At 40.4% G+C, this 26,164-nt stretch overlaps 1 protein-coding gene across 1 annotated transcript in view; it reads right to left on the reverse strand.

Moving 5' to 3' along the window:
- LOC125459774 (golgin subfamily A member 4) overlaps window positions 1-26,164 on the reverse strand; it is a 709,733-nt gene that overhangs the window by 194,227 nt on the left and 489,342 nt on the right. The window contains exons 22-25 of the mRNA XM_048546606.2: window positions 25,520-25,687; window positions 10,273-10,515; window positions 5,989-6,219; window positions 5,071-5,301 (exon numbers count right to left, since the gene is read on the reverse strand). Of these exons, the coding sequence (XP_048402563.2) occupies window positions 5,071-5,301; window positions 5,989-6,219; window positions 10,273-10,515; window positions 25,520-25,687 (873 nt within the window). The remainder of the gene's footprint in view (window positions 1-5,070; window positions 5,302-5,988; window positions 6,220-10,272; window positions 10,516-25,519; window positions 25,688-26,164) is intronic.

The following is a 26,164-nucleotide window of genomic DNA, read 5'->3' on the forward strand; positions in this document are numbered from 1 at the left end:
CTTCAGGATGCTGTTGAAAACGTAAATTCTACCGAAGGAAATTTTGTGGATGTTTCAAAATGGAATTCTCAGTCTAACATGGTTTCGCACATTAACTAGCCAGACAACAGAATGTTTTTCTGTCATACAAGGTTCATCTTCTCCTCATTTCATGACCTTCATTGCACACATAACAGTAAACTTATTAATAAGCTGGGTTTTAAATCGACAGCTATTCAAAAATGAATTGATTTCAGGCTGGTGTTGTGGACAAATTTATATAAACAGTCTGACAAGTTCACAACATTATTGTATTTTAATAATTATGCGGAGCAAATTATATCTGCACAAGTGCTGGATCTAGTGCCATTCTGAAGTTTGTCTCAAATCCTAACGAAGACAATAATTTAGGGTGCTTTTACCATTTTGGCAAGGGAAACAAATGGAGAGCATCGTCATCCCGATCCCAACTACTCCTATATAACGAACAGTGGACACAAACCTACTGAATGAGTGATAGTGGGAACTGCAGATGCTGAAGAATCCAAGATAACAAAGTGTGAAGCAGGATGAGCACAGCAGGCCCAGCAGCATCTTAGGAGCACAAAAGCCTAAGATATTTCTTGGCCTGATGTGTTCATCCTGCTCCACACGTTGTTATCTCATAACCTACTGAATGTCTCCATTTAAGTCAGAGGGATCCAATCATATCAAGTAAATAGTTACTTAGGAGACGTTAGGTGATTAAATGCGTTGTCTAACTCCTGAGTACCTATTCGCCTGGCTTTATACTTACCTCACACACCTCCAACCACACCTCCCCCAGGCTACTTAGATACCCCTAGACCCTGACCCAATACTACAGACGCCGGACCTGACACTCTTACCCAGTTTTGATCATGAACACCCCTTTCCCTGTTCCAGACTTGACCACACCTACCGCACACCCACACCCCCCCCCACCCCGGTCCTGACCCCCTTTCCCCCACTCTGGATCCAATTCTCCATTCGCTCAGGAACTATCCTCACATCCCCTGCCTGCACCTTTGCCTCCCAGAGCCTGACCTGGGAGCCCATGTCCCTTCACCAACTCCAGACGCATTCTCCACTCTAGACCTGCTTCCAGCTTTCCACACTCCCTCCGCCAATTTCCTCACTCCAGACATGATCTGCCTCTGTTCCAGAATCAGGCCTCCTCTTCTTCTGCTGCCAGACACATCCAGGGCAGACGGGATCGAATCAGATCCTTTCAGCCTTGAGATAAGACCCTCAAACATTTTTTAATGAACGTGTTGGGAAATGTTTTCATATACCTCACTGGCAGGTGGAGTGTGAACCCACAGCTCCTGGCCTACAGGTGGGGATACTACCACCACATAGCAGTGCCAGAAAACTGGATGTTGGCTAACATGGTGCCACTATTTAAGAAAGATGGTAAGGAAAAGGCAGTGAAGCACAGATCGGTGAGTCTGACATCGGTGGTGGGCAGATTATTGGACAGAATCTTGAGGGATAGGATTTACATGTATCAGAAAGAGGACTGATTATGGATACCTTGACTATTATGGCTGCTTTATCGAGATGAATTAAGATATTTCTTTTCCAAGACAGATGAAGTTTTAATAAATGACACATCGGTAGATCTTTCCCAAAATGGCTTCATTCAATAAAATTCAATGGGCTGAATCTTACTACTTTTTGGTTAAATGCAAGTCGTGTCAAGTTTGGTGGGGTGCTTCTTATGGGGAGGCTCAGTGAGTTTTCTTGTTGCGTCTTACAAAACTTGTCACATTAACTGCGTTCCCAAATCAATGTCAAATTTCATGTCCAATTTCCACCTCACCTTACTACATGCCATTCCCAAACCACTTACCAATCATTGAATATTTGCCCTACAACCAACATCCTTTGCATCAGCGCCATGTTTGATAACTTGCTGCTCAGCCAGAGAAGTACCGCCTTCAGGTAACAGCCCTGCTTGTTGCTGGAGCCTCAGGAGAGATGGGTTAGGGTTAATGACACAGAGGAGGGAGATCCTCTTCCTGAAAGACCAGCATGAAGGCAATAATACAACATCATGACTGCCTGGATGGACATTTGGGTAGGGGAGCGATGGCCCAATGGTATTATCGCCAGACTATTAATCCAGACACCAAGCTAACATTCTGGGGATCTGGGTTTGAATCCCGCCACAGCAGATGGTGGAGTTTGAAATCAATAAATATCTGGAATTAAGAATCTAACAATGACCATGAATCCATCGTTGACTTAGGGAAGGAAACTGCCATCCTTACCCAGTCTGGCCTACATGTCACTCCAGAATCATAGCAACGTGGTCGATTATTAACTGCCCTCTAGGTAATTACGGATGAGGAATAAATGCTGCCTAGCCAGTGATGCCCCTCATCGCATAAATGAATAATTAAAAAAAAAACACCTGCTATCGTCAGGGTGCTGGAGACCGGGTTGCAGTGCGTGCAGTTCCCTACCTCGACAGAGTATTTGCCACACTTTTCTCTCTCCACCTCATGCTTGGTCTATCTCTGGCACTGCAACTCCCTCCCACCAAGGCTGATGATCTGACATCTGTTTTTTTCCTATGCAGCACCTTCACTCAGTTGCCCTTGTCATCCTCCCACACCAGTAACCCTGCAGCCCCTCTGCACTGTCTTCTCACTGCCTCCAAACATTTTAATATCTTGCCCCAACATATACCAGTCCTAACAGTCATGCAATCTACGTGCATCTTATTCATACAACCCCTTTATGTTAATACAGGAGAAGACATCCCATAACACAAGACAGCAATTTCATCCAGCTGGAAGGGTGCCTGATTTCCGTAACCTCACTCCATACAAGGACAGGATCCTTGCCCTCGCTGGAAAAGACTAGGTCCATTTGTGTGGGAATGCAGAGAAACCAGTGACCAATCAAGTCCCACTTATTAGTGCACTGGAGCACTGACATTAACGAACTGCTCAGTGTTATGTATTGAGTACCATTATAATCACTAGCTGCCACACCTTCTGCCTCTTGTGTTTTATGGATACAGCCAGTGTCCCAGGTATCTCAGCAGAGAACTGCCCAGCCCTCCCAGAGGGCACATCCTCTACTCCTGAGGGCAACATTGTCCAGTGCCGTCAGGAAGTTTCAATAAGGCTGCCTCATGGGCAACCTACGAGCTCTGATACTGAAATGTTGCTGGGCTTGATGGATGCACAATGAGGGTTTGGAGGCTGCTGAGAACCTCCCACTGACTTGTGCGATGGGCAAGGCAGAAACACCCAGACCACTGGCGGTCACAGGACTGACAAAGAATTGGCAGCTGCTCAGTCCCCGACAGAAAGGGACTGGTTAGCAAGGTTAGATCACATGGAATCCAGGTGGAATTAGCCAAATGGATACAAAATTGGCTTGAAGGTAGGAGACAGGGTGACGTTAGAGGTTTTTTTTTCAGATCAGCGATGCTTACAAGGATCGGTGCTGGGCCCACTGCTTTTGATCATTTACAGAAATGATTTGGAAGTGAATACAGAAGGTACAGTTCCTAAGTTTGCAGATGACATCAAAATCGGTGGTGTACTGGATTGTGAAGAAAGTTGTTTCAGAGTACAGTGGGACCATGATCAAATGGGCCAATAAGCCAAGGATTGGCAGATGGTGTTTAATTTAGATAGATGTGACATATTGCATTTTGATAAGACAAACCAGGGGAGGACTTACACAGTTAATGGTAAGGCCCTGGGGGATGTTGCCAAACAAAGAGACCTAGGGGTGCAAGTGCAAAGCTCCTTGAAAGTGGAGTCGCGGGTAGGCAAGATGGTGAAGAAGGTGTTTGGCATGCTTGCCTTCTTTGATCAGTGCATTAAGTATAGGAGTTGGGACAGCATTTTTCAGCTGTTCAGGACATTTTTCTCAAATCTTTTTCCCAGGGTGGGAGAGTCCAAAACTAGAAGGCATGGGTTTAAGGTGAGAGGGGAAAATTTAAAAGAGACCTAAGGAGCAATTTTATCGCAGAGATGGTGGTGCATGTATGGAACAGAGGAAGATTGAGTTACAGGGAGAGATTGGACAAGCTAGGACAGTTTTCTTTAGAGCATAGAATACTGAGGAGGGGATCTAATAGAAGTGTATAAGATCATGAGAGGCATGTCGAGGGTGAATGCCCTCAGTCTTTTGCCCATTGAGGACTACAGGGCATCAGTTTAAAGTAAGGGGGAAAGAATACATGGGAAGCTGAGGGGCAACTTTTTTACACAGAGGGTGGTATGCGTATGGAATGAACTGCCAGCGGAAGTGGATGAAGTGCGTACATTAACAACATTTTAAAGGCATTTGGATGAATACATTGATTGGAAAGATTTAGAAGGATATGGCCAAGTGCAGGGAAATGGGGTTAGGGTGGATGGACATTTTGGTTGCCATGGACCACTTTGAGCTGAAGGGTCTGTCTCCATGCTGTAGGACACCATCATTCTAGTGGAGGCTGGAACAATTACAATATTTAAAGAGCATCGGGATGGGTACATGAATGGGTATATTTAGAGGGATATCGACCAAGAGCAGGGAAATGGGGCCAGATTAACTTAAGATATCTGGTCGGTGCAAACAAGTTGGACTGAAGGGTCTGTATAACTCTGTGACTCAAATATATTTTGATCAACCATTTTGATAATATTATGAGAAAATCATTACTTTTCTTGAGTTATAATTCCACTGTTTTTTCTCCGAGCCAGAAGGTTAACCCTAACTGCTGATCAATTTATAGAGTTACCATTTGTCATAGATTAAATTTTGAAATTGTGCATTTGTAATGATTATGTAATTATTCCATCAGGGGTCAGGTGCAACTCTCTAAATGATATCATTTCCTAAATTAAAGCTATACTTGGCATATGCTTCTCTGTAGTAACCAGGTTTCTTTTAAATGAAAAATTTTAGAGATATAAGATGGGTGCATCCTGCTGCTGAACATGTTTGGTATACAAGTTCAGAAAGCTTCTCCATAAAAAGTGATTTCCAGAAAGAAGTAATAGAAGCAAAATATCTCTATCACAACTTTTACGGATGAATAAATATGTGTACACTCACCTCATTGTGATGAACCGTGGCCTGCTCTTGGAGGCTACAAATAATCTCCTCACACTGGGTAACATGTTCTCTGTTTGCAGATAGACCTTCCTGTGCAGCCTGTAACTGATGGGTCAGCTGATCAATACTGTCCTCACAATGTTCCATTTGCCTACACTTTGTTTCATACTGCTGTTGCACTGTGAGCATGTCATTCCGAAGCTTGTGGACAGTCTCATCACGGTTGCACAGCTAATTAAATGGATAAAGAAAGGTATTTTAGAAGTAATATTCCTCCTCTTGGTTGAATTTTAATTGCCTGGTAACTGAACTAAGGCATTCCTCTTTGGAATATCCATTTTGATGTTCAATTTTCCTCATTCTCAATATGGTTACAAAGTCAGTGGTTTTATGTATCAGTCTAAAAGTATTATTAGGCTCACAAATATGATATGAATTAGGTGGGGAGGAATGACTATTTCTCCACAAAGTTAACAGACATGCATTATTGTAGTGATAAATGGGATATCAGAAAATACATTAGTTCAGACACATACCTGTGAGCAACTCAAGTGTTTTCAGCCATTACAATATGCACAATTACAAATCTAAGTGAGGGTGCAGTCCACAAATTGAGATTACAGCACCTACAGCTTGTTATTGATTCCCATATATAATTGCGTGGAATAAGCATGATAATGTCTTCAGTCGAACCTTGGGTTTATTCCTAATGAAGCTACCACCGGCTAGATCAAAAAGGTTCTAAAAGTAACAGGCCTGAAGTGCAAACCTTTAGAGGTACTACAAAAGTAATACCACTTTTATCTCAAAGCTTGAAAACTGGGCAAATGACCCCAATTACCGATTAGATGTCTCAGATAGATGTGCTACAGTGCAGCTTCCTAAAACAGCAATGAGATTTCATTTTGTTCTACTAACCTGTCTATTTGCATCTTGTAAATCTGCCTCCAGGCTTTGCATTGAATTTTCCAGCTCTGTGATCTTGTTTATACAAGTCTGGTACTTTTGCTTATAAAGATCCAACATAGCTTCAAGTGATTTGCAATTCTGATTGGCTGCGGTTATTTGGTTCTCAGACTCAAACTGCTGCTGTTTAAGATGAGCTATTTCCGATTCTTGTTTGCGCATAATGCCTTCACACTGAAAAACCTGAAAAATATGCATTTGTTGACGTCAGATTGTCACAGTGTGTTGGGAACAGGATTGTAGGAATTGATTGGCAAATGCTACCTATGAATTATACTAGTAACCTTTTAGAAACATGTGACTAAATTTATAAAGTTTACTTTTCCCTATGTCACTTTTTTCTGACCCTAAAAGTTACTTCTGGTGTTTCTTTTGGTGAATTATCCATGCTGTTGCCCAGAGACCCAGATAACGTTCTGGGGACCTTGGTTCAAATCCTGCCGTGGCAGATGGTGTAATTTGAATTCAATAAATATCTAGAATTAATTGAGGAGGTTGCAAGGCACAAAAAGGGGCTCAATTCCAAAAGGGGTGGAGCATTCAAGGTTTGAATGCATGGGGAAGCACAGGTTTGTATTGGAGTGGGGACAATTAAGGTGATATAAGAAAACTTTCAAGTGGGTATGTAGAACAGCATTGGTGGATATGGCAACCTATAGAAGAGTGGGGGAGGTTACTGACAGTGACCAGCACTTTAGCCTCCACAGGGGAAGAATGGAGGACCAGGACAGGCATCATCAAAGCATAATATTAGGGTTCATGGGTCTATGAGGACAGTTGGAGACAAAGTTCAATGTGGTCTCTACATGGCAGGATGAATAGAAATGGGCTGCTGGAGTGGTGCGAGATGAAAGATGGAGGGTCAGAGTGTGGAGGTGAGGAGGGCGGCGGGGAAGCCTGGTGACCAAGATGAGGTTGGAGCTAATAGCGTTTATTGCAAGCTGCATTCCTTTCGATACATAATTCTCTATCTCAACGCCATTTTCCTGCTTTCACTTCACACCATTGATGCCTTTAATATCTAAAAATTTATTAATCTCTTTCTTGAATATACTCAGTGACCTGGCCTCCATAGCCTTCTGCACTGGTTAATTCCATGGGTTGATCACACCCTGAGTGAAGAAATCCTTCTTAATTTGAGTCCTCAATGGCCTGGCCCATATCTAGATGCTGATCCCTGGTTCTAGACTCCTCAACCACGTATCTATCAAGATATCCTTAAACATTGCTATGTGCCTGCTTCCACCACCTCAACTAGCAGTGCATAGGAAACATCCTCCCAGCATCTAGTCAGTCTAGCCATGTTAGTTTCAATTAGATTTCCTTTCATTTTAGTGAATACAGGCCCAGCTGAACAAAACTCTCTGCACCTGCCTAGTGAACCTACACCACACTTTCCCTATGGTGAGTATATTCTCTCTTAGGTAGGAAAACTAAAGCTGTGCACAATACTCAGGTGCTGTTTCACCGATGCCTTGTTTAACTGCGGTAAGACATCCTTACTTCTGAATTCAAATTCTCTTGCAATAAAGATCAATATATCAACTGCCTTCTCAATTGCTTGTTGTACCTGACTGTTTTCTTTCATTAACTCGTATACAAGGGTATCCAGATCTCTGTGTACATCCATATTTCCCAATATATCACCATTTAAATAATACCCTTCCTTTCTGTATTTCACACAGAAATATATACATATTTATCCACATTATACTGCATCTGCCATGTGTTTTCCCACAAATTCAACTAGATCATCATGCAGTCTCACGTAATCTCCTCACAGCCCACAATTCCACCAAGTTTTGAGACATCAGCAAACTTGGAAATATTGCATATGTATTGTGAATAGCTGGGTTCCCAAGCACTGATCCCTTACCATCCCAGTAGTTATTGCATGCAAGCTGGAAAAAGACTCATTTATTCCCACGCTATGTTTCTGGTCTGTCAATTAATTCTCAATCCATCATATTATCTCCAATCCCATGTGCTTTACTTTTACCCAAACCACAACCATTGGTTCTCCCTTATCTATTTCACTTGCTACATCCTCAAAAAAACTCTGGTAGATTAGTTAAGTGTCATTTTCCTTTCATAAAACCATGCAGATTTTGTCTAATCTCTTTGGAACATCAGAGCTAAGAGCAGGAGTAGACATTTCAGCCCCTTGAGCCCACTCTGCCATTTAATATGATCATGGCTAGTCTGGCCTCAGCTCAACTGTTTTTACATCCAATTTAACTTACTCTGATACTCTATGTTTCCTCTTCTGACCCTCTTTTTGTACTCTTTTGCTGAATTCTAAATTGTTCCCTGCACTCAGACTTGCTATTTTTTTGGGTACTTTTATATACCTCGCCTTTGGATCTGATGTTATCCTGAATTTCTTTTATAGCCATCATTGAGCTACCTCTCCTGTCTTATTTTTGTGCCAGATTGGAATTAATACTTGTTGTTATTCTTGCATACATTCCTTCAATCACCTCTAATAACTCCAAAAGCATACAGTCTGGAGTACCCTGCAAAGCTGAAAGACAGCATCCAGTTATCTTTTATTTCAATTATCTATCCCTTTCGTACTCTGGCCTCTCTTTCCTTGTCCTCCTATACTGCTAGCTCAACATTAGCAAGAAGCACTGTCACATATTTTGAATAGAAACTTTATAACCTCTAGTCTCAATACAGAGTTCAACAATGTCAGGTAACAATATTACTATGCAGTCTGGAGTACCCTACAAAGATGAAAGACATCATCCAGTTATCTTTTACTTCAATTATCTATCCCTTTCGTACTCTGGCCTCTCTTTCCTTGTCCTCCTATACTGCTAGCTCAACATTAGCAAGAAGCACTGTCACATATTTTGAATAGAAACTTTATAACCTCTAGACTCAATACAGAGTTCAACAATGTCAGGTAACAATATTACTACCATACTTTGGACAGTAACTGTTGATGGGAATAATTCTGCCATTCCCATTTACAGCTCTTCTAGACCCACCTTTTGTTTCTAAACATATCCTATTACCATGCGTTTTTGCCTTGCATCATTATCCTTTTGTATTTAGTCTCTCCTGCCTTCCTCCCACCACAAATTTCCCTTTTGTTCTCTCTTCTCTACTCCCTTTACCTCTCTCTGCACTAAGCCTTTTCACTGTTCTAACTCTTTTCAAGTTCTGGTGAAAGGCTATCAACCTGAATACAATTACACCACAATACAATTCAATACAGCACAGGAACAAACCTTTTACCCCACCGAGCCCACGCTGGTTCCTAATCCATTTTTAGACCCACTACTTATTGCCATGTGCAGTTCCTTTTCCTCTGTTCACCTCCCATTCATGTGTCTATCAAGATATATCTTAAACATTGCTAATGTGCCTACTTCCACCACCTCTGATGATAGTGAGTTCCAGGCATCTACCACCCTCTGTGTGAAAAATTTTCCCCAAAATACTCACCTAAACTTTCCCCTCTCACCCAGTGCACTCTAATAGTTGACCTTTCCATCCTGGGAAAAAGCTTCTGACTATCCACCCTATCTTTGGCTCTCATAATTTTGTAGACCTCTATCAGGTCGCCCCTCAGCTTCCATCTTTCCAGTGAAAACAATCCAAGTTTATCCAACTTCTCCTCATAACAAAACCCTCCAGAGCAAGATAACATCTGATAAACGTTCCAAAACATCCACGTCCTTCTGGGAGTGTGGTGACCAGAACTGCAGACAACATTCCAAATGTGGCCTAACCAAAGTTTTGATCAGCTGTAACATAACTTGCCAACTTTTTAGTTCAATTCCCTAGCTGATGAAAGCAAGCCTGCTGTATGCCCTCATGCATACCTTATCTACCTTTCACCTTCAGGGATCTGTGAACCTGTCTGCCCAGACCCTTCTGGAAGTCAATACTATAAGGGTCCTGCCATTTATTATAATTTGTTGATCTTCCAAAATGCATCACCTCGAGTTCGTCCGGATTAAACGCCATCTTCCGTTTTTCTGCTAAAATCTGCAGTGTTCTTTGACAATCCTCCTCACTATCTGCAACTCTGCCAATTTTGGTGTTATCTCAAAACTTATTAATCAGGCTGCTTACATTTTCGTCCAGATTATTTTTATATGAAGTTTTAACTTGTTTCTCTTTCCACAGATGCTGGCTGACCTGGAGTATCTCATGCATTTTCAAATTTTATGCAAGAGGAGGTAGCCTTTTGCTGTAAATATATAGAAAATAAATCCTTACTTCTTGGACCACCTCTTGATGTTGCTGATGTGCATACTGTAGGTCAGAATTCAGTCTGTCAACTGTGGACTTGTACTGTTGCAGTTTGGTCAACTTCTCCTGTAATTCCTTTGTAGATGAATCAAGTTCCTTCTGCAGTTGAGCAGTTTCATGACTAAAATGGTCGATGTCAGATTCATGTGCCTGTTTGTAAACTTCAAGTTCTTTCTGAAGCTGCTCCATGGATTTCTCCTGACAGTGGTTCTAAGGATAGAATCAGACATATTTAGATTACAATTTATTTCAACTGCACTTTTTTGACCTGCCACATAGCTGATGAAGATACACTGGTGAAGATGCCTTTTCAATTACAGTTCTAACCACTTTGGACATATTCTTGATATTCAGGTCTCACAACTATGTAATAAAATGTGAGGCTGGATGAACACAGCAGGCCAAGCAGCATCTCAGGAGCACAAAAGCTGACGTTTCGGGCCTGGACGCTTCATCAGAGAGGGGGATGGGGAGAGGGAACTGGAATAAATAGGGAGAGAGGGGGAGGCGGACCGAAGATGGCGAGTAAAGAAGATAGGTGGAGAGAGTATAGATGGGGAGGTAGGGAGGGGATAGGTCAGTCCAGGGAAGACGGACAGGTCAAGGAGGTGGGATGAGGTTAGTAGGTAGATGGGGGTGCGGCTTGGGGTGGGAGGAAGGGATGGGTGAGAGGAAGAACCGGTTAGGGAGGCAGAGACAGGTTGGACTGGTTTTGGGATGCAGTGGGTGGGGGGGAAGAGCTGGGCTGGTTGTGTGGTTCAGTGGGGGGAGGGGACGAACTGGGCTGGTTTAGGGATGCAGTAGGGGAAGGGGAGATTTTGAAACTGGTGAAGTCCACATTGATACCATTAGGCTGCAGGGTTCCCAGGCGGAATATGAGTTGCTGTTCCTGCAACCTTCGGGTGGCATCATTGTGGCAGTGCAGGAGGCCCATGATGGACATGTCATCCAAAGAATGGGAGGGGGAGTGGAAATGGTTTGCGACTGGGAGGTGCAGTTGTTTGTTGTGAACTGAGCAGAGGTGTTCTGCAAAGCGGTCCCCAAGCCTCCGCTTGGTTTCCCCAATGTAGAGGAAGCCGTACCGGGTACGGCGGATGCAGTATACCACATTGGCAGATGTGCAGGTGAACCTCTGCTTAATGTGTAATGTCATCTTGGGGCCTGGGATGGGGGTGAGGGAGGAGGTGTGGGGGCAAGTGTAGCATTTCCTGCGGTTGCAGGGGAAGGTGCCGGGTGTGGTGGGGTTGGAGGGCAGTGTGGAGCGAACAAGGGAGTCACGGAGAGAGTGGTCTCTCCGGAAAGCAGACAGGGGTGGAGATGGAAAAATGTCTTGGGTGGTGGGGTCGGATTGTAAATGGCGAAAGTGTCGGAGGATGATGCGTTGTATCCGGAGGTTGGTAGGGTGGTGTGTGAGAACGAGGGGGATCCTCTTAGGGCGGTTGTGGCGGGGGCGGAGTGTGAGGGATGTGTTGCGGGAAATACGGGAGACGCGGTCAAGGGCGTTCTGGGAATTCTCCAGAATCTGCAGTTCCTATTATCTCTCACAACTATGTATTTTTCTTTGCAATTAATTATTACAGATAATAAAGAGGAGTTTAAAATTATGAGAAGAAAATTTCATTTCTGAGAAGAGTCATATTTGACTTAAAATGTTAACTCTGTTTCTCTCTTCAAAGCTGTTGCTAGACCTGTTGGCTTTTCCTCGCACTTGCTGTTTGCATTTCAGATCCCCAGGATTAACAGTACTTTACTTTTATTTGAGGATACATAATCAGTGTTTACAACTCAGAAACAGACAAAAAAACCAGCTTTTTGGCTGTCATAGTTCAAGTCTGACACTAGAGCACGTAATCTAGGCTAACATTTCTGCCTTCCAACGAACAATTCCAATGATTCACTGTCTTCGGAAAGGGAGAAAGGTTGAGGAGAAGGCAAAATCATGAACTATCTTCAGGCTTAGACTTCAAAACAGTGCTATTATAGTTAGTTTCTGAAGAAGGGTCTAGACCCAAAATATCAACTTTCCTGCTCCCCGATGCTGGTTGGCCTGTTGCGTTCATCCAGTTCTACACACTATTATACAGTAATTCTAATTACTGCTACACAAAATAATCATGGATATGTCAGGCTCTAATCCTATTTGGAAAGGACATCAAGAAATAAAAAGCTTAGCATACGCACGTTCGTGTACATGTGTTCTCTAGGCTCTCATTTGAAAGTGTGGTGTCGTCTGGTTTTGTCCACATTGTGCTATTTACGCAGCCTAATGACATCGTCACAAGCTTGCTCTAGAATCCTGAAGTCCTTTCACAACAAAACCAGCTCTTTGAACATTGTTCAGTTACCTCTGATAATACTTCCTTCCTTTCATATTTATCTCAGCATCTAATTTTTCTTCATGCTTTTCCTTTTTTTATGTTAAACAAAGCAAGTTGGTTTTGTCCATTCTTTAAGGAAATTTTCTTCTGGGAAGGGGTAAATAAATAGTTAGGGATTTGATTAATCTAAGGTTAAAAAAAAGGTGATAGCTTTGTGGTAATGTCACTCAACTAATAGCTGATTTGCTTTGCAGGTGCCAACAGCATAGGTTCAATTCCCACACCAGCTGTGGTTACCATGAAGGTTCTTTCTTTCAACTTTGCCCCTTGCCTGGGACGTCATGACCCTCAGGTTAAACTCATCACCAGTCATCTCTCTCTACGAGACAGCAGCCCTAGGGTTTCTCTGGGAATATGGTGACTTTACCAATTAAGCCAGAATGTCCATGTCAGATGGTGAAATTTGAATTCAACAAACATCTGGAATAAAATGCTTGCCTCATGGCGATCATATAATCACTATCAATTGTATAAAAGCCATCTGGTTCATCACTATCCTTTTAGGGAAGGAAATCCTTACCTGGTCTGGCTTAAATTAAATTCTAGATCTAAGAAATGTGATGACTCTTAGCTGGCCATTGGACAATGAAATATAGACAATAAATGCTAGTATAAAAAAAATGCCCTCATTCCATGAATAAATTAAAAACAGTACAAATAATTAGAATAATACACAATTATTTGTGAAGATGGTACATAATGCAGATTGCAAGGTTACAAAGACTCACATGTAGAATTGTATGATTAGAGATATCTTTCACCTAGACAGGGCAAGCGCTGATTGTTTTGGACCAGACCAAACCCCCTTCAAATATGTCGAGGAAGTAGCCTTGGTCATAACCATTTCTTATTTAAAGACAAGTATAAGGTGCTGAGTTCCAGATGTAATTAAATTTGACACACTACTTGGCTTCAAACAAAAACACACTTTATTCTTACTCTAAAATTAAAATACAATCAAAAGAAAGAAGAATTGGTCTAGCTTTAATTCTATTGGAAAATTTAACAGAATAATAGATTATTTACCTATTAACAGAAAGTGTTCCAATATAGCAGCATCCCATAAAAAATGCCCAAATGGGCACGAGAGCAAGTGAGGCACTCTGAGATGCTCCCAAGCCAATCTATGGGATGGGTGGTAGTCCCTGCTTGCAAAGTGACCTGGTGGCAGCATGGCAATGAAAGGTGACATGAGCTCTTAAGTTGCAGCGTCGAAGTAGAGAAATGTGTCAAAGTGGAGAAAAAGGTGATCTCTCTCCCACTGCAACTCTTTTGTGGTATCCATCTTCAGTCCATCTCACCCTCTCTGCCTCTTTATTTCAGAATCCTCTCCCCATTCCCCTTTTCTGATGAAGGGTCTAGGCCCGAAATGTCAGCTTTTGTGCTCCTGAGATGCTGCTTGGCCTGCTGTGTTCATCCAGCCCCACACTTTGTTATCTTGGATTCTCCAGAATCTGCAGTTCCTATTATCTTTGATCTCCTTAAATGTCTGACATGGTTCCCAATTGTCTTTGCTGTCTTTTCCCAGTCCACTCTGGCTATCTGTGCACTCATTCCTTTGTAATTACCCTTATTTAGGTTTAACACAGTTGGACCATCTTGGCTGATCATCCCTCCTTCCTTTTGGGCACCCTGGACTGACTAAAACATCATTCTCCCAGCTTGGCATGATTCATGCATCCATATCCCTAACAGATGTACTCCTCTTTCCTCTTTTAAGATTGTCCTTAAAGTATTTGATAATTTCTTCATGGGCATTTATGGATACTCTTCCTTCATAAAGCTACTATCTGAGTTCAAATTATTGTTGCTCCTATTGTTTCTTTATATATTCAACTGTAGTGGTACTGACAGACCTTTGAGGAAAACTGATTTAGGAAATGGTGCAAGGCAGTGTAATATTCCAGGAAGAGGAGAAAATTCATTAAAACTACAACAAGGGACAAGTAGCTCAAATAAGTTAAGATGGTTTACATTTGTGTATTTTGTGAGAAATCTTTGCAGTTTATGGCTTATTGTTTAATGCATGTTAACTGGGTGTTGCAATTTTCTTCAGCACTGAAAGTACCCAGATGCCTTACTTGTTAAAATTAACAGCAAGTTCTGCGGTGTGACCAATCATCAAAGAACGTAACATATTACAATTCAGCATGAAATTTAATGAGAACAAACAAACTGCCCAAAGATGTTTAACATGAATTTTTTTCTCCAACCAATTTGTAACAAATTAGTCAAATATTTGAAGTCAGAAGAATTTATTTATAATGACATTTTAAGGTTGAATGTCACAACTTTCTTTATAGTTGACATTGCTCTTTATCAGCTACTTTTCATTACCTGTGTTTGAGCATCTCATCTCACTCCCATAAGGATACACAGCTTTTTCTCAATTTAATTTTCATCTGACCTATACATCCTGTCACAACTGGTTTATTCAACTTACGCTCATGCAAGCCTCTGCCAATTAACTTTGACACATTTGTGTATACTACTGATGCCATTATCCAAGTTCGTATTGTTAATTCAATTGAAATACATATCTAGCAAAACATGGTATATTATTTCAGAAATCACATCTTCCATGTGATAATACATAAAATATTTACATATGGTCATATTGATATGGAAACCTCTAAAACAGTGCTAAATTAGGCCATAATTAATATTGATAATACAGTCCCTTCATCTTTGTTATGTTTGATGTTATAATATGTTGAATATATCATTAATATTTCACAAGGCAATGGAGTAGGGTTTTAAATGATGAGAAAGGATGCACTTGGATAAGATATGTTTCTTTTAAAAGGACATAATGATAATGTGGACTAAAAGATATTGTAACTGTCAACATTACAACACGAGGAACAAAAATAAAAGCCTGAAGATCTGCAAAGATAAAGAAAATTAAGGAAGTGTTAGTCATCAAAATCCATTAAAGCTGAGCTTTCACATACTTGTCAAATCCCAATTTCTCAAACTAACTAATCCGAAAACAGCCTTTGGCAATTTAAAATGAGCCAGAAATATGAACATGTTCCTATGATAGTCTGCTTTTTTGCCCCTTGATTAATTTTGAATGGAGCTCAAACAGTATTTGCATATAATTTTAGTGTGTCAGACCTTGACATGGAACCCTTTCATCAACCAAGCTTGTCAAACAGGGAATTCTGAATCTCATTTAGATTCTAATATCATTTTCATGATACAGAGTAGAAAAAAGTCAAAGATAAATCACTTCATCAATCAAAATTAAGAAACACTTTTCCAGGAGAGTGTTGGTCAATCAGAATTCCAATATCCCTGGATGATTAAACATACCTGTTTCTAAGCTACAGGAAAGGAAGCAAATGTCCAAGTAATTTGCTGGCAATGAATACATTACTGCATCACCTTCAGTGACTAACCTCAACCTATTTTCCCTTTTTTCTGAGATTGTTGGCATAATGGTTATCAATCTGTACAGGGTCTGCATGCCTGAATACCTGTAAAATGCATTGCCACAATCTCTTTCCAAATGAAGCAGAAAGAAATCATTAAAAATTAATGTCATGCTGGTTGCTTCAATAGGAGACAAAAGTTCATGTAAATCATTTTGAAATATCACATAATTTTCACTGTATATGAATGGCAGAAATGAATTGGCTTTATTACCATTTTAATTGTCGTAATGCTAAAAGACAAAAGGTCAGAAGAAGAAAGGGAATCATTAATGGTGTTTTTAATTTGTAACATTGAAAATGAACCTTTTTGTGCTAAATTTAATTTATTTCAAACACACAAATATGTTTCTCATTTCCAGATGTACAGATCATTTAAAATATAAAGGTTTGAACTAGAAGAAGAAAACATTGGGGCTGACCAGGTACACCACAACGTTCTCTTCCAGTCTCATCCATTCTCCTGTTTTCAATGGAAATAATTGTTGAAGGAATATAACAAGCATACTTCGTTCTATGTTGTAGATTTCATGACAAACAGCAAGACATTTGTTGAAAGGAAATGTCCATCAATAAAGAATATAATAATGTGGGTTAAAATGACCCATTTTAGTTCTACTTAGCAAACAGTTGTAAGGTTCACACCAATATGATGGATACAATTGGTAAATTTGGAATGAGAACTGATATCAGGGATCTGTCACTACAAAGCAACATTTTACCCCAGTCTGAGATAACAAGGTGCAGAGCTGGATGAACACAGCAGGCCAAGCAGCATCAGAGGAGCAGGAAGGCTGACGTTTTGGGCCGAGAGGGTCTAGGCCTGAAACGTCAGCTTTCCTGCTCCTCTGATGCTGCTTGGCCTGCTGTGTTCATCCAGCTCTGCACCTTGTTATCTCAGATTCTCTAGCATCTGCAGTTCCTACTATCTCCTTTATCTAGTCTGTTGTGTTTCAAAGCAAGTCAACACAGAAAAATAATTATTTTTAACAATAATCAGAATTTTAAACACAGTATTATTTTAATACTTATAAAGTTTTTTTCATGGTACGTAGGCATGGCTGGCAAGATCAGCATCTTTTGTCCATCCCTGAATGGTCTTGAACTAAGGCTTGCTAAGCCACTTCATTTGGCAGTTAAGAGTCAATCACATTACATTGGTTCTGGAGTCATTTGAATGCCAGATCAAGAAAGAATGGCAGATTTCCTCTCTTAAGGGAAGCAGCAGTCAGGACAATAATGAGATCTTCCAACCTAAGTTAGAACGTTTCCTTTGTGTGTCAGCAGTATCAGCAATCTTCCTTCGGGTCTCCAAAAAAAAGTCATGGCCGTCCTTTTCTAAACTCCTCTTTCCCTCCGAGAAAAAGCCCACATAGAAACTGATTAAAATGCAGGAGAATGGCCATGGTCGGCTGCATAGTTAGTAACAGAGAGAAACCTATTGGTTTCAATATGTAAAGCATTAGGGAAACCATGGTGCTTAAAGAAACAGGGAAGAGACCAGCACTCAGAAAATACACTGACAACAAGTGTGCAAAGGAATGGGAGCCATCCAAGACATGAAGGAACTCCACTGGCAGTCTTACAAAGCCAATTTTTATAGAGTGGAAAGTGAAAAGAGAGATTGGGTAGTATCAACAACTCAAAAAAAAATCCTACCTCCTGACACAGCAATGGAACAGGAGGTTGGTGCTGCTAACAACATTGATATGTGCCTGGAACATGATATCTGAAGCTCTTAGGTGCATATCTGGTGTCAATGATAATTGTTTGCCCAAGGAGTGCTCTTACACAGCACAGTATCCTGTCTTACTGATTAATCTCAAATCCTTCTTTCCCTCCTCCCCTGCAATATTTTACCTAGTGGCACTTCCCACTTTTTAGTAGCACTTCAAACAATATTTCCCATCTCTTTCTCATCTTCATATCATTCTTGAGATTTCTATGTTTAATTCTGCTCAACATTCACCCATCTCATTTGCTAGCCAGCTTTTCACATCCTTGGCTATCCTATTTGGAGATCTGCCATCCTACATCCCCGGCCATCTTGCTTGCTCCTCTGCTTGCATGGTTGCCCTGTTTCTAAACTCTAATTTCCTTCCTCCCGTCCGCTGCTCTGCAACAACTTTTAGGGCTGGGTCAATGTGTAAATCATGTATTTTTAAAATTCAGTCACAGGATGTGGATGTCACTGGCTAGGCCAGCATTTATTGCATACATCTAACTGCCCAGAGGGAAGTTCAGAGTCAACCACATCCATGTGTGTCTGGAATCACATGTAAGCAAGTCTAGGTAAGGACAGCGGTTTCCTTCCTTAAAGGGCATTAGTGAATCAGATGGATTTTTACAACAATCAATGATGGTTTCATGCTCATCATTAGATTTTTAATTCCAGATTTTTATTGAATTATAATTCCATCATCTGTCTTGGTGAGATTCAAACTCAGGTCCCTACAAGATTACCTGGGTCTCTGGGTTAATAGTCTAACAATTGTACCACATGACATTTGCCTCCCAGCAATTGCAGGATTGCATTCAGTTGATGTATAACATTTGAATATAAACCCATTTGTTGGTCCAATACTAATACAATTACATGAGGCAGTGGCATCACATGCACTTCGATAAAATGGGGACTGAGTGTGGCTCCTGTAGTTGCATTTGACTGCGTCTTGAATCACAACTCAGCAGAAAGTTTCCTCAATTGCTAATACCTTAACACTAGCTTTTGCTTCGTATACCTTTTAAAATTGTTTATACTGACATCTTTTGTACACCATTATGGCAGAAGGATCTTCAGCAGTGATCTCTGGATGATAGGAGTACAGGTGGGAAGGACAGCCTAATGTAATGGAGCTAGGAACTTTCTGTACAAATGATGAGAACATCAAACGTGCTCAATTAGGTATGTAATAGTCTGCCCAATTCTTGGCATATATTTCAAGCTAGATAATCCAACCCAAAGCCAACTGTGGTTCAGTTGCTAGCATTCTTGTCTCTGAATCACAAGGTTCTAGATATAAGCCACACTGTAGGACTGGAGCACAAAAATCACATCTACCACTCCAATGCAGGGCAGTGGAAGTGCTGCAGTGAAGGTGGAGCTGTCTTTCAGATCATAAGATTCAGGAGCAGAGGCTGGTCCAATGAGTCTGTTCCACCATTCAATGAGATCATGGCTGATGTGATAATCCTCAATTTTACTTTCCTTCCTTTTCCTCATATTTCTTGATTTGAACTTACTGCTTAGAAATCTGTCCATCTTGCCTTCAATATATGTAACTATCCAGCCTCAACAGCTTTCAGTGCTAATCCACGGATTCACAAGCTTCTGACAGAAAAATAAACTCCTTTTCATTCTGTCTTAAATGGGTGACCCCAACTCTTGAGATTACTCCCTATGGTCCTGGACTCTCCCATAAGGGGAAACAACCTTTCTGTGTCTACTCTCAAGCTCCCTAAGAATCTTATGTTTCAATTCATTCTCCTCTCATTCTTCCAAATTCAATGGCTTCTAGGCCAACCTACTCAATTTCTTGTCATAAGAAAATCTCTCCATACCCAGGATCAAACAAGTGATGATTTTGGAAAAATAGGTGCATTGTTGCCATCTGCTAATACTCCATCTAGCTATAACAACAAGCAACCACCCACTGACTAGCTAGCAGTCCTTCGTTGGCAGAATATTCATTGCCTGGGACCTTAATTGAGGGCAACTAGGGATGAACAATAAATGCTGGCCAGCCAATGATGCCCACATCCCACAATTAAAAAAAAACCTTTCTCTGGATTCTCTCCAATGCCAGCGCATCTTTCCTTAAATAAGGGAATCAAATATGTTCAGAGTCTTCCACGAGTTTCTGACTAGAGGCTTGTCTAGTTTTAGCAAGGGTTTCCTATTTTTATACTCTATTCTCTTTGAAATCAAGGTCAATGTTCAATTTACCAAATGAACTTGGATTTCAGTTTTTTGTAATTCATGTATGAGGATTCCAAATCCCTCTTTAAAGCAGCTTTCTGCAGTCTTTCCATATTTAAATAATATTCAGCTCTTCTATTCTTCCAGCCAAAATGCATGAACTCACATTTTCCCACATTGTATTTCATCTGTCAAATTTTGGTCATTCACTTAACATGTCTCTATTCTTCTGAAGACTCCTTAGGTTATACTCACCACTTGCTTTCCCACATATTTTTGTGTCATTCAAAAATTGGCTATAATACCTTCACTTTCATCATCCAAGTCTTTGATTCACCTTGTGAATAATTGTAGCCCTAGCACTGACCCCTCTGCCACTCCCTAACTTTCTGTCTTTTATCAGTTAGCTAACTCTCAATCCATGCTTATGTACTACTACCAATAACATGGGCTCATCTTATTACGTAGCAAAATGTGTGGTATCTTACTGAATGCCTTTTGGGTTCCAAATATCCATCAACTGGAGCCTCTTTATCTATTTACTTGTTACCTCCTCAAAGAAATGCATTAGATTTATCCGGTTTGGTTTCCTTTCATAAAGCCATATTGACTCTACTTCTTTATTTTATGTATTTATAAATGCTGTGTTATTATATCCTTTATAAAAGACTCTAATGTTTTCCCGATGACAGATATTAAGCTAACTGGTCTATAGTTACTTGTTCTTTGTCTCCCTCCATTTTTGTATAAAGGTTTTATATTCACAGTTTTACAATCCACTGGGGCTCTTTCAGAATCTAAGCATTCTTGGAAGATTGCTACTAGTGCATCCACTACCTCTGTAGCTACTTCCTATCAGGGCCAGGGGACCTATTGGCCTTGTTGCTTATTATTTTCTCTGGTACTATTTTCTCTGGTTATAGTTATTATGTTTGTTTGACCACCAAACCCCACTCCTCCCCATGCCCCAGAACTTTTGCTGCTTGATTATTTAGTATTTTTGAAATATAATTCACACCCTCTACTGTGAAGATCGATGAAAAATATTTGTACAACTCTTCTGTGATTTTGTGGCTCCACATCATTATTTTCCCACTCTCATTTTCTAAGGGCTTTATATTCACTATTGTATCTTGCTTCCATTTCATCTATTTAAAGAAGGTCTTACTGTTTGTTAACATGTTTCTTGCTAGCCTTTTCTCATATTTCAATTTCTCCCTTTTATTTTAGTAGTTATATTTGTTGGCTTTTAAAACTTTTTCAATCCTCTGATTTGCACTAATCATTGCCACATTATGTATTTTTTATTCCAATTTGATATTGCCCTTAAATTCCCTGTTTAGCCATGGTTGGTTATCCTCTTCTTTGAATCCTTCTTCTGCACTGAGATATATCATTGCTAGGTGTCATGAATTATTTTTCAACGTCTAACATTGTTCATCGGCTTTTTTCTGCTAAACTCCTTTCCTTGTCTACTCCAGTCAACATTGTCTTCATGCCTACAATAATCACCCTCCTTTAAGTTGAGCGCAATTGTTTTCAGCCCAAGTTTCTCCCTCTTAAATTCAATCAAGTTATGATCAATGTTCACTCTGAGATCTTTTATTCTGTGATTATTTATTAAACATACCTCATTATGCATTACCAGATCCTAAACAGTCTGATCCCTGCTTGGATCCACAACATTTTGTTCCAGGAAATAATCATAGAGTCATACAGAACAGAAACAGATCCTTTGGTCCAACCACTCCACGCTGACCATAATCTCTAACAAAACTAGTCCCATCAAACATATCCCTCCTAACATTTCTTATTCACGTACTTATCCAAATGTCTTTTAAATGTTGTAACTGTGCCTGCATCCACGACTTCCTCTGGAAGTTCATTCCATACACAATCCACTCTTTGTATAATTTCATACAAACCACTCTCCTGAAGGCACTCAATGAATTCTTCTTTGTGGCTACCTCTGCCAATTTGACCTACCTGATTTAAAGTCACCCGTGATTAATGTATTGTCTCTTTTACATTACCTCATTATCTCCTGATTTATTCTCTGTCCTACAGTACAACCAGTGTTTGGGGGATGACAGACTACTCCCATGAGTATCTTCTTCCATTTGTTATTACTTACTTCCACCCATACATATCTGCATCCTCCGATTCAAGATAATTTCTTGCTAGTGTACTACTTCCATCTTGTAAATACAAAAGCACCCCACCACTTTTCCCTTCAGGTCTGTCCTTTCAGAAGGTCACATATCCCTGCATATTAGTTCCCAGCTTTGACCTCCTGGCAACCATGTCTTTGTAATCACTATAAGATCATAATATGGTCCTCTACTTGTGATGTTATTTTATCTATTTCGTCCAGTATATTACATGCATTCAACTAACCAACCATTAATTTTGCCTTTTTTATCATTTTGTATCCCTTTTGTCCCTGTTTGCTGCTTTTTTGTAATGCTTGTATTCTTTGTCCATTCTTGTCCCACTATGGGTGTCATCGTCAAAATATGTACCCTACAATGTTTCCAAATGTTTTTGCAAGCTTACATTACTCCACTACTGAACCCTGCACCCTTCGCATTAGTTTAAAGCCCTCTCTACAGCCCTAGTTATTCAATTTGCTGGAACAATGGTCTCAGCATGATTCAAGTGAAGCCTGTCTACCAGAACAGCTCCCTTCTACTGAAGCCAGTCACCAAAAACTGAAACTCATTCCTCCACACCAATTTTTAAAACATATACAGCAAACTGTTAATTAACCAGCACCTATGGGACCTGTGGAAGGATCATTAGGGCGGCACAGTGGCTCAGTGGTTAGCACTGCAGCCTCACAGCGCCAGGAATCCTGGTTTGATTCCAGCCTCGGGCGACTGTCTGTGTGGAGTTTGCACATTCTCCCCGTGTCTGCGTGGGTTTCCTCTGGGTGCTCTGGTTTCCTCCCACAGTCGAAAGATTGGCAGGGTAGGTGGATTGGCCATGCTAAATTGCCCCTAGTGCCCACAGATGTTTAGGTTAGGTGGGTTAGACATAGGAAATTAGGGGAATGGGTCTGGGTGGGATTCTCTTTGGAGGGGTGATGTAGACTTGTTGGGCCAAATAGCCTGTTTCCACACTGTAGCGATTCTATGATATGAAGTGTACCAGTTGATCACAGAGTCCACATAATCAATGTAAGAACACACACTAAGTAATATGGGGGTATACACATCATTGTTATACTTTATTTACAGCATAATTCACTTGAATAGTAATACATCTTTGCCTTAAATAAAACTTTCAGGCAAAGTATCTTGTCACTTGCACCTTTCTGGTATTTGAGGTATATCATTCTTTTCTGGTTTATTGAAAGTGCTGGTTCATAAGGTGTCTGTTAAAACCATTTTTGCTGTATTCAATGTTTTTTCTTATTTTACTTAATTCCTTGACTTTATTTACCTCATGCCAATTTGTCCATGGCTCAGGCAAACATCTTGAAATTATCATCTTGGAGGTCTACAGTTTAATTTAGCTCTTAATTGTTCAAAATTATTCATCAGAACATCCTTTCCAGTCCTATCAATATCATCATCATAAAACAACTGTATCCTTTCCCTCTGCTTCAAGATCCTCTCCAGCTCCGAGGAGAAGTCCTTAACCGTGGCACCGGGCAGTCAACGCAGCTTTCAGGACTCATTTTCATGCCTGCAGAAAACGGCATCTATCCCACCAACCAAAATGTCCCCTACCACTACTACATTCCTATTTTCTCCTTCTACTTGAATGGCTCCTTGTACCTCAGAATTATGGTCAGGTCACTCATCCTTCCTGCAATCTGCACTCCCATCCATGAAGCTTGAAACTGTTGGACAATTAAAGGGACTATGGCTCCCTGACAGCTATTCCTTATGGGACCCCATAACTCTCATCTACAATTACACTTTTCTGTCCTTAATCACAGATCAAGATTAAATTACCTCACTTAAGGAGTGTGACTGTCTCCCAGAACAAAGTGTTAAGGTAACTTTCTGCTTCCCTGATGTTGCACAATGTCTGCAGATCAGACTGCAGATCCTCAACTTGGATTCAAAGTTGCTTGAGCTGCACATATGTGTTCACTGCGGATCACCTTGGTATCCAGCAGCTTCCACATGATGCAATGGATGAGTTGTTAAACTGAATACCTTCTGAGGTGGATGTAAAAGATCACAGTACTTTGACGAGGAGGTGAGACATACCTGGTGTCCTGAGAATTATTTGTCAATATCACAAAGGTAGATTTTCTGGTCATTATCAAATTGCCGTTTATGGATGTTTGTTCTCAGTGCATTGGCTGCAGTGTTTCTTACATTACAGCCGTAACTATACTTCAAAAAGTATTTCGTTGACCATGAAACACTTTGAGATATTTGATAGTGGAACAAGAATGTCTGTACTTCTTGTTTCTTAGCTTTCAACACAGTCATATTTCATCTCAGTTCATACAAAACCGAAATTTTTCAATGTCTTAGGAGCATTGATGAGCAGATTGAGAAAATCAAGGACATTCAATGAGGTGTTCAAAATCATGAGTGGTGAATGGGATTAGGTAGGGAAGCTGTTCGAATTGGTGAACGAGTTGAGATCCAGGAACAACAATTTAAGGTGACTAGCAAAAGAAGTAATGATGACTTCAGGAAAAAAAATATTATGCAGCGGATGGTTAGGATCTGTAATGTACTGAACAGCCATGTGGAGGCAAGTGCAATCCAGGCTTTCAAAAGGGAATTGGATAGTCACTTCAAAAGGCAATTCTGGGGGAGTGCGATTAGCTAACGGAGTTGGCCTTGCAAACAGCCAGAATGGAGATGGGAGGCCCAACTGTCTCATGTTATGCTATGACCATTGTAAGATTTTTTGAGAATCACATTTCTGCAACTATGTGGTAATACAATGTTACTTAAACTTAAAATAGAAATCAATGGTGGACAGAAATGAATATGACAAGTGTTTTCAAACCACATGAAGAAGAACAAAGAAAATTCTATGCATTTGAATGCTTTAAATCATAAGAACAGAGGAACAGGAGTGGGCCTTTCAGTCCCTCAAGCCTGTTCTACTGTTCAATAAGAGCATGTCTGATCTGTAGCCTGAGTCATGTTGATTTTTGCTTGGTAGGAAACCCAATCCCATTAAAAAACAATGTAATTAAGGATTTATTACAAATCTGAGGTGTATCTGAATGTCATTAAAAATAAACCAGATCAATTAGGCCTTAATTACATTAATTTCATTTTTCTTTCCATCTTTCTGTTTGCAATTATCATATGACAATTTTATGAGCCTCAAATTCTACAGGATCTATGGTGTTACTCTATGTTACATGCTGGAAATTACATGATACAATATTGACTTCAGTTCTAAGTCATATATTTACTCCTCAGGATAAAAAAGGTAGTCACTGTGATTTAATTAGAGAGTTTATCTTCCATCTGATGCAAAACCTTGTCTCTCACCTGTTGGTTACTGATTTTTAGCTCATGTTGCAGGTTCAGCATAGCCTGCTCCTGTTGACTCATTTTCTTATCATGTTCTTTGCAAGCATCACGTAAGCGCTGTATTTCAGTCAGTAGACTGTTTATCTCTGTCTTCAAATTAACCACTTCTGCTTTCTGGATTGTGAGCTGTAGATCAGAAAGAAATATGAATTATTAAATATTGTTTGTAAGTGAGATTTACTGTTTGTATTTGTTCCTCACTTCTGCACATCCTGGCAGACTGCCTTGTGCATGAAATTCAGTGATATCTTTTAGGAGGGCCTCACATTCTAATTCTACAATGGCTTCCTATATACCTTTCCCCCACCAAACCCATATCTATGGTGTTTGCCTTGTATCCAGGCAGCATGCTGATTAGTTACCCTTTAAATTACTAACTTAATTTTATCTTGAAATTAAATAGGCTGCTACATAATCATTTACAAAACATGACATTCTTGACACTATTACTGGGGCCTATGAGACAAAGGTGCAGATTTTCATTCCCAGGTTACATGCACAGAGGCAGGAGAAATCCTAGTTCCATAAACAGACCATTAAATATGGCAGTGTGCACTTCCCAGTTTTTAGTACAGAGAGTCAGCCTTGATTGCGAATTCTGCT

Source organism: Stegostoma tigrinum, chromosome 16 (genome assembly GCF_030684315.1).
Source record: "Stegostoma tigrinum isolate sSteTig4 chromosome 16, sSteTig4.hap1, whole genome shotgun sequence".
In the NCBI taxonomy this organism is placed as follows: Eukaryota; Metazoa; Chordata; class Chondrichthyes; order Orectolobiformes; family Stegostomatidae; genus Stegostoma; species Stegostoma tigrinum.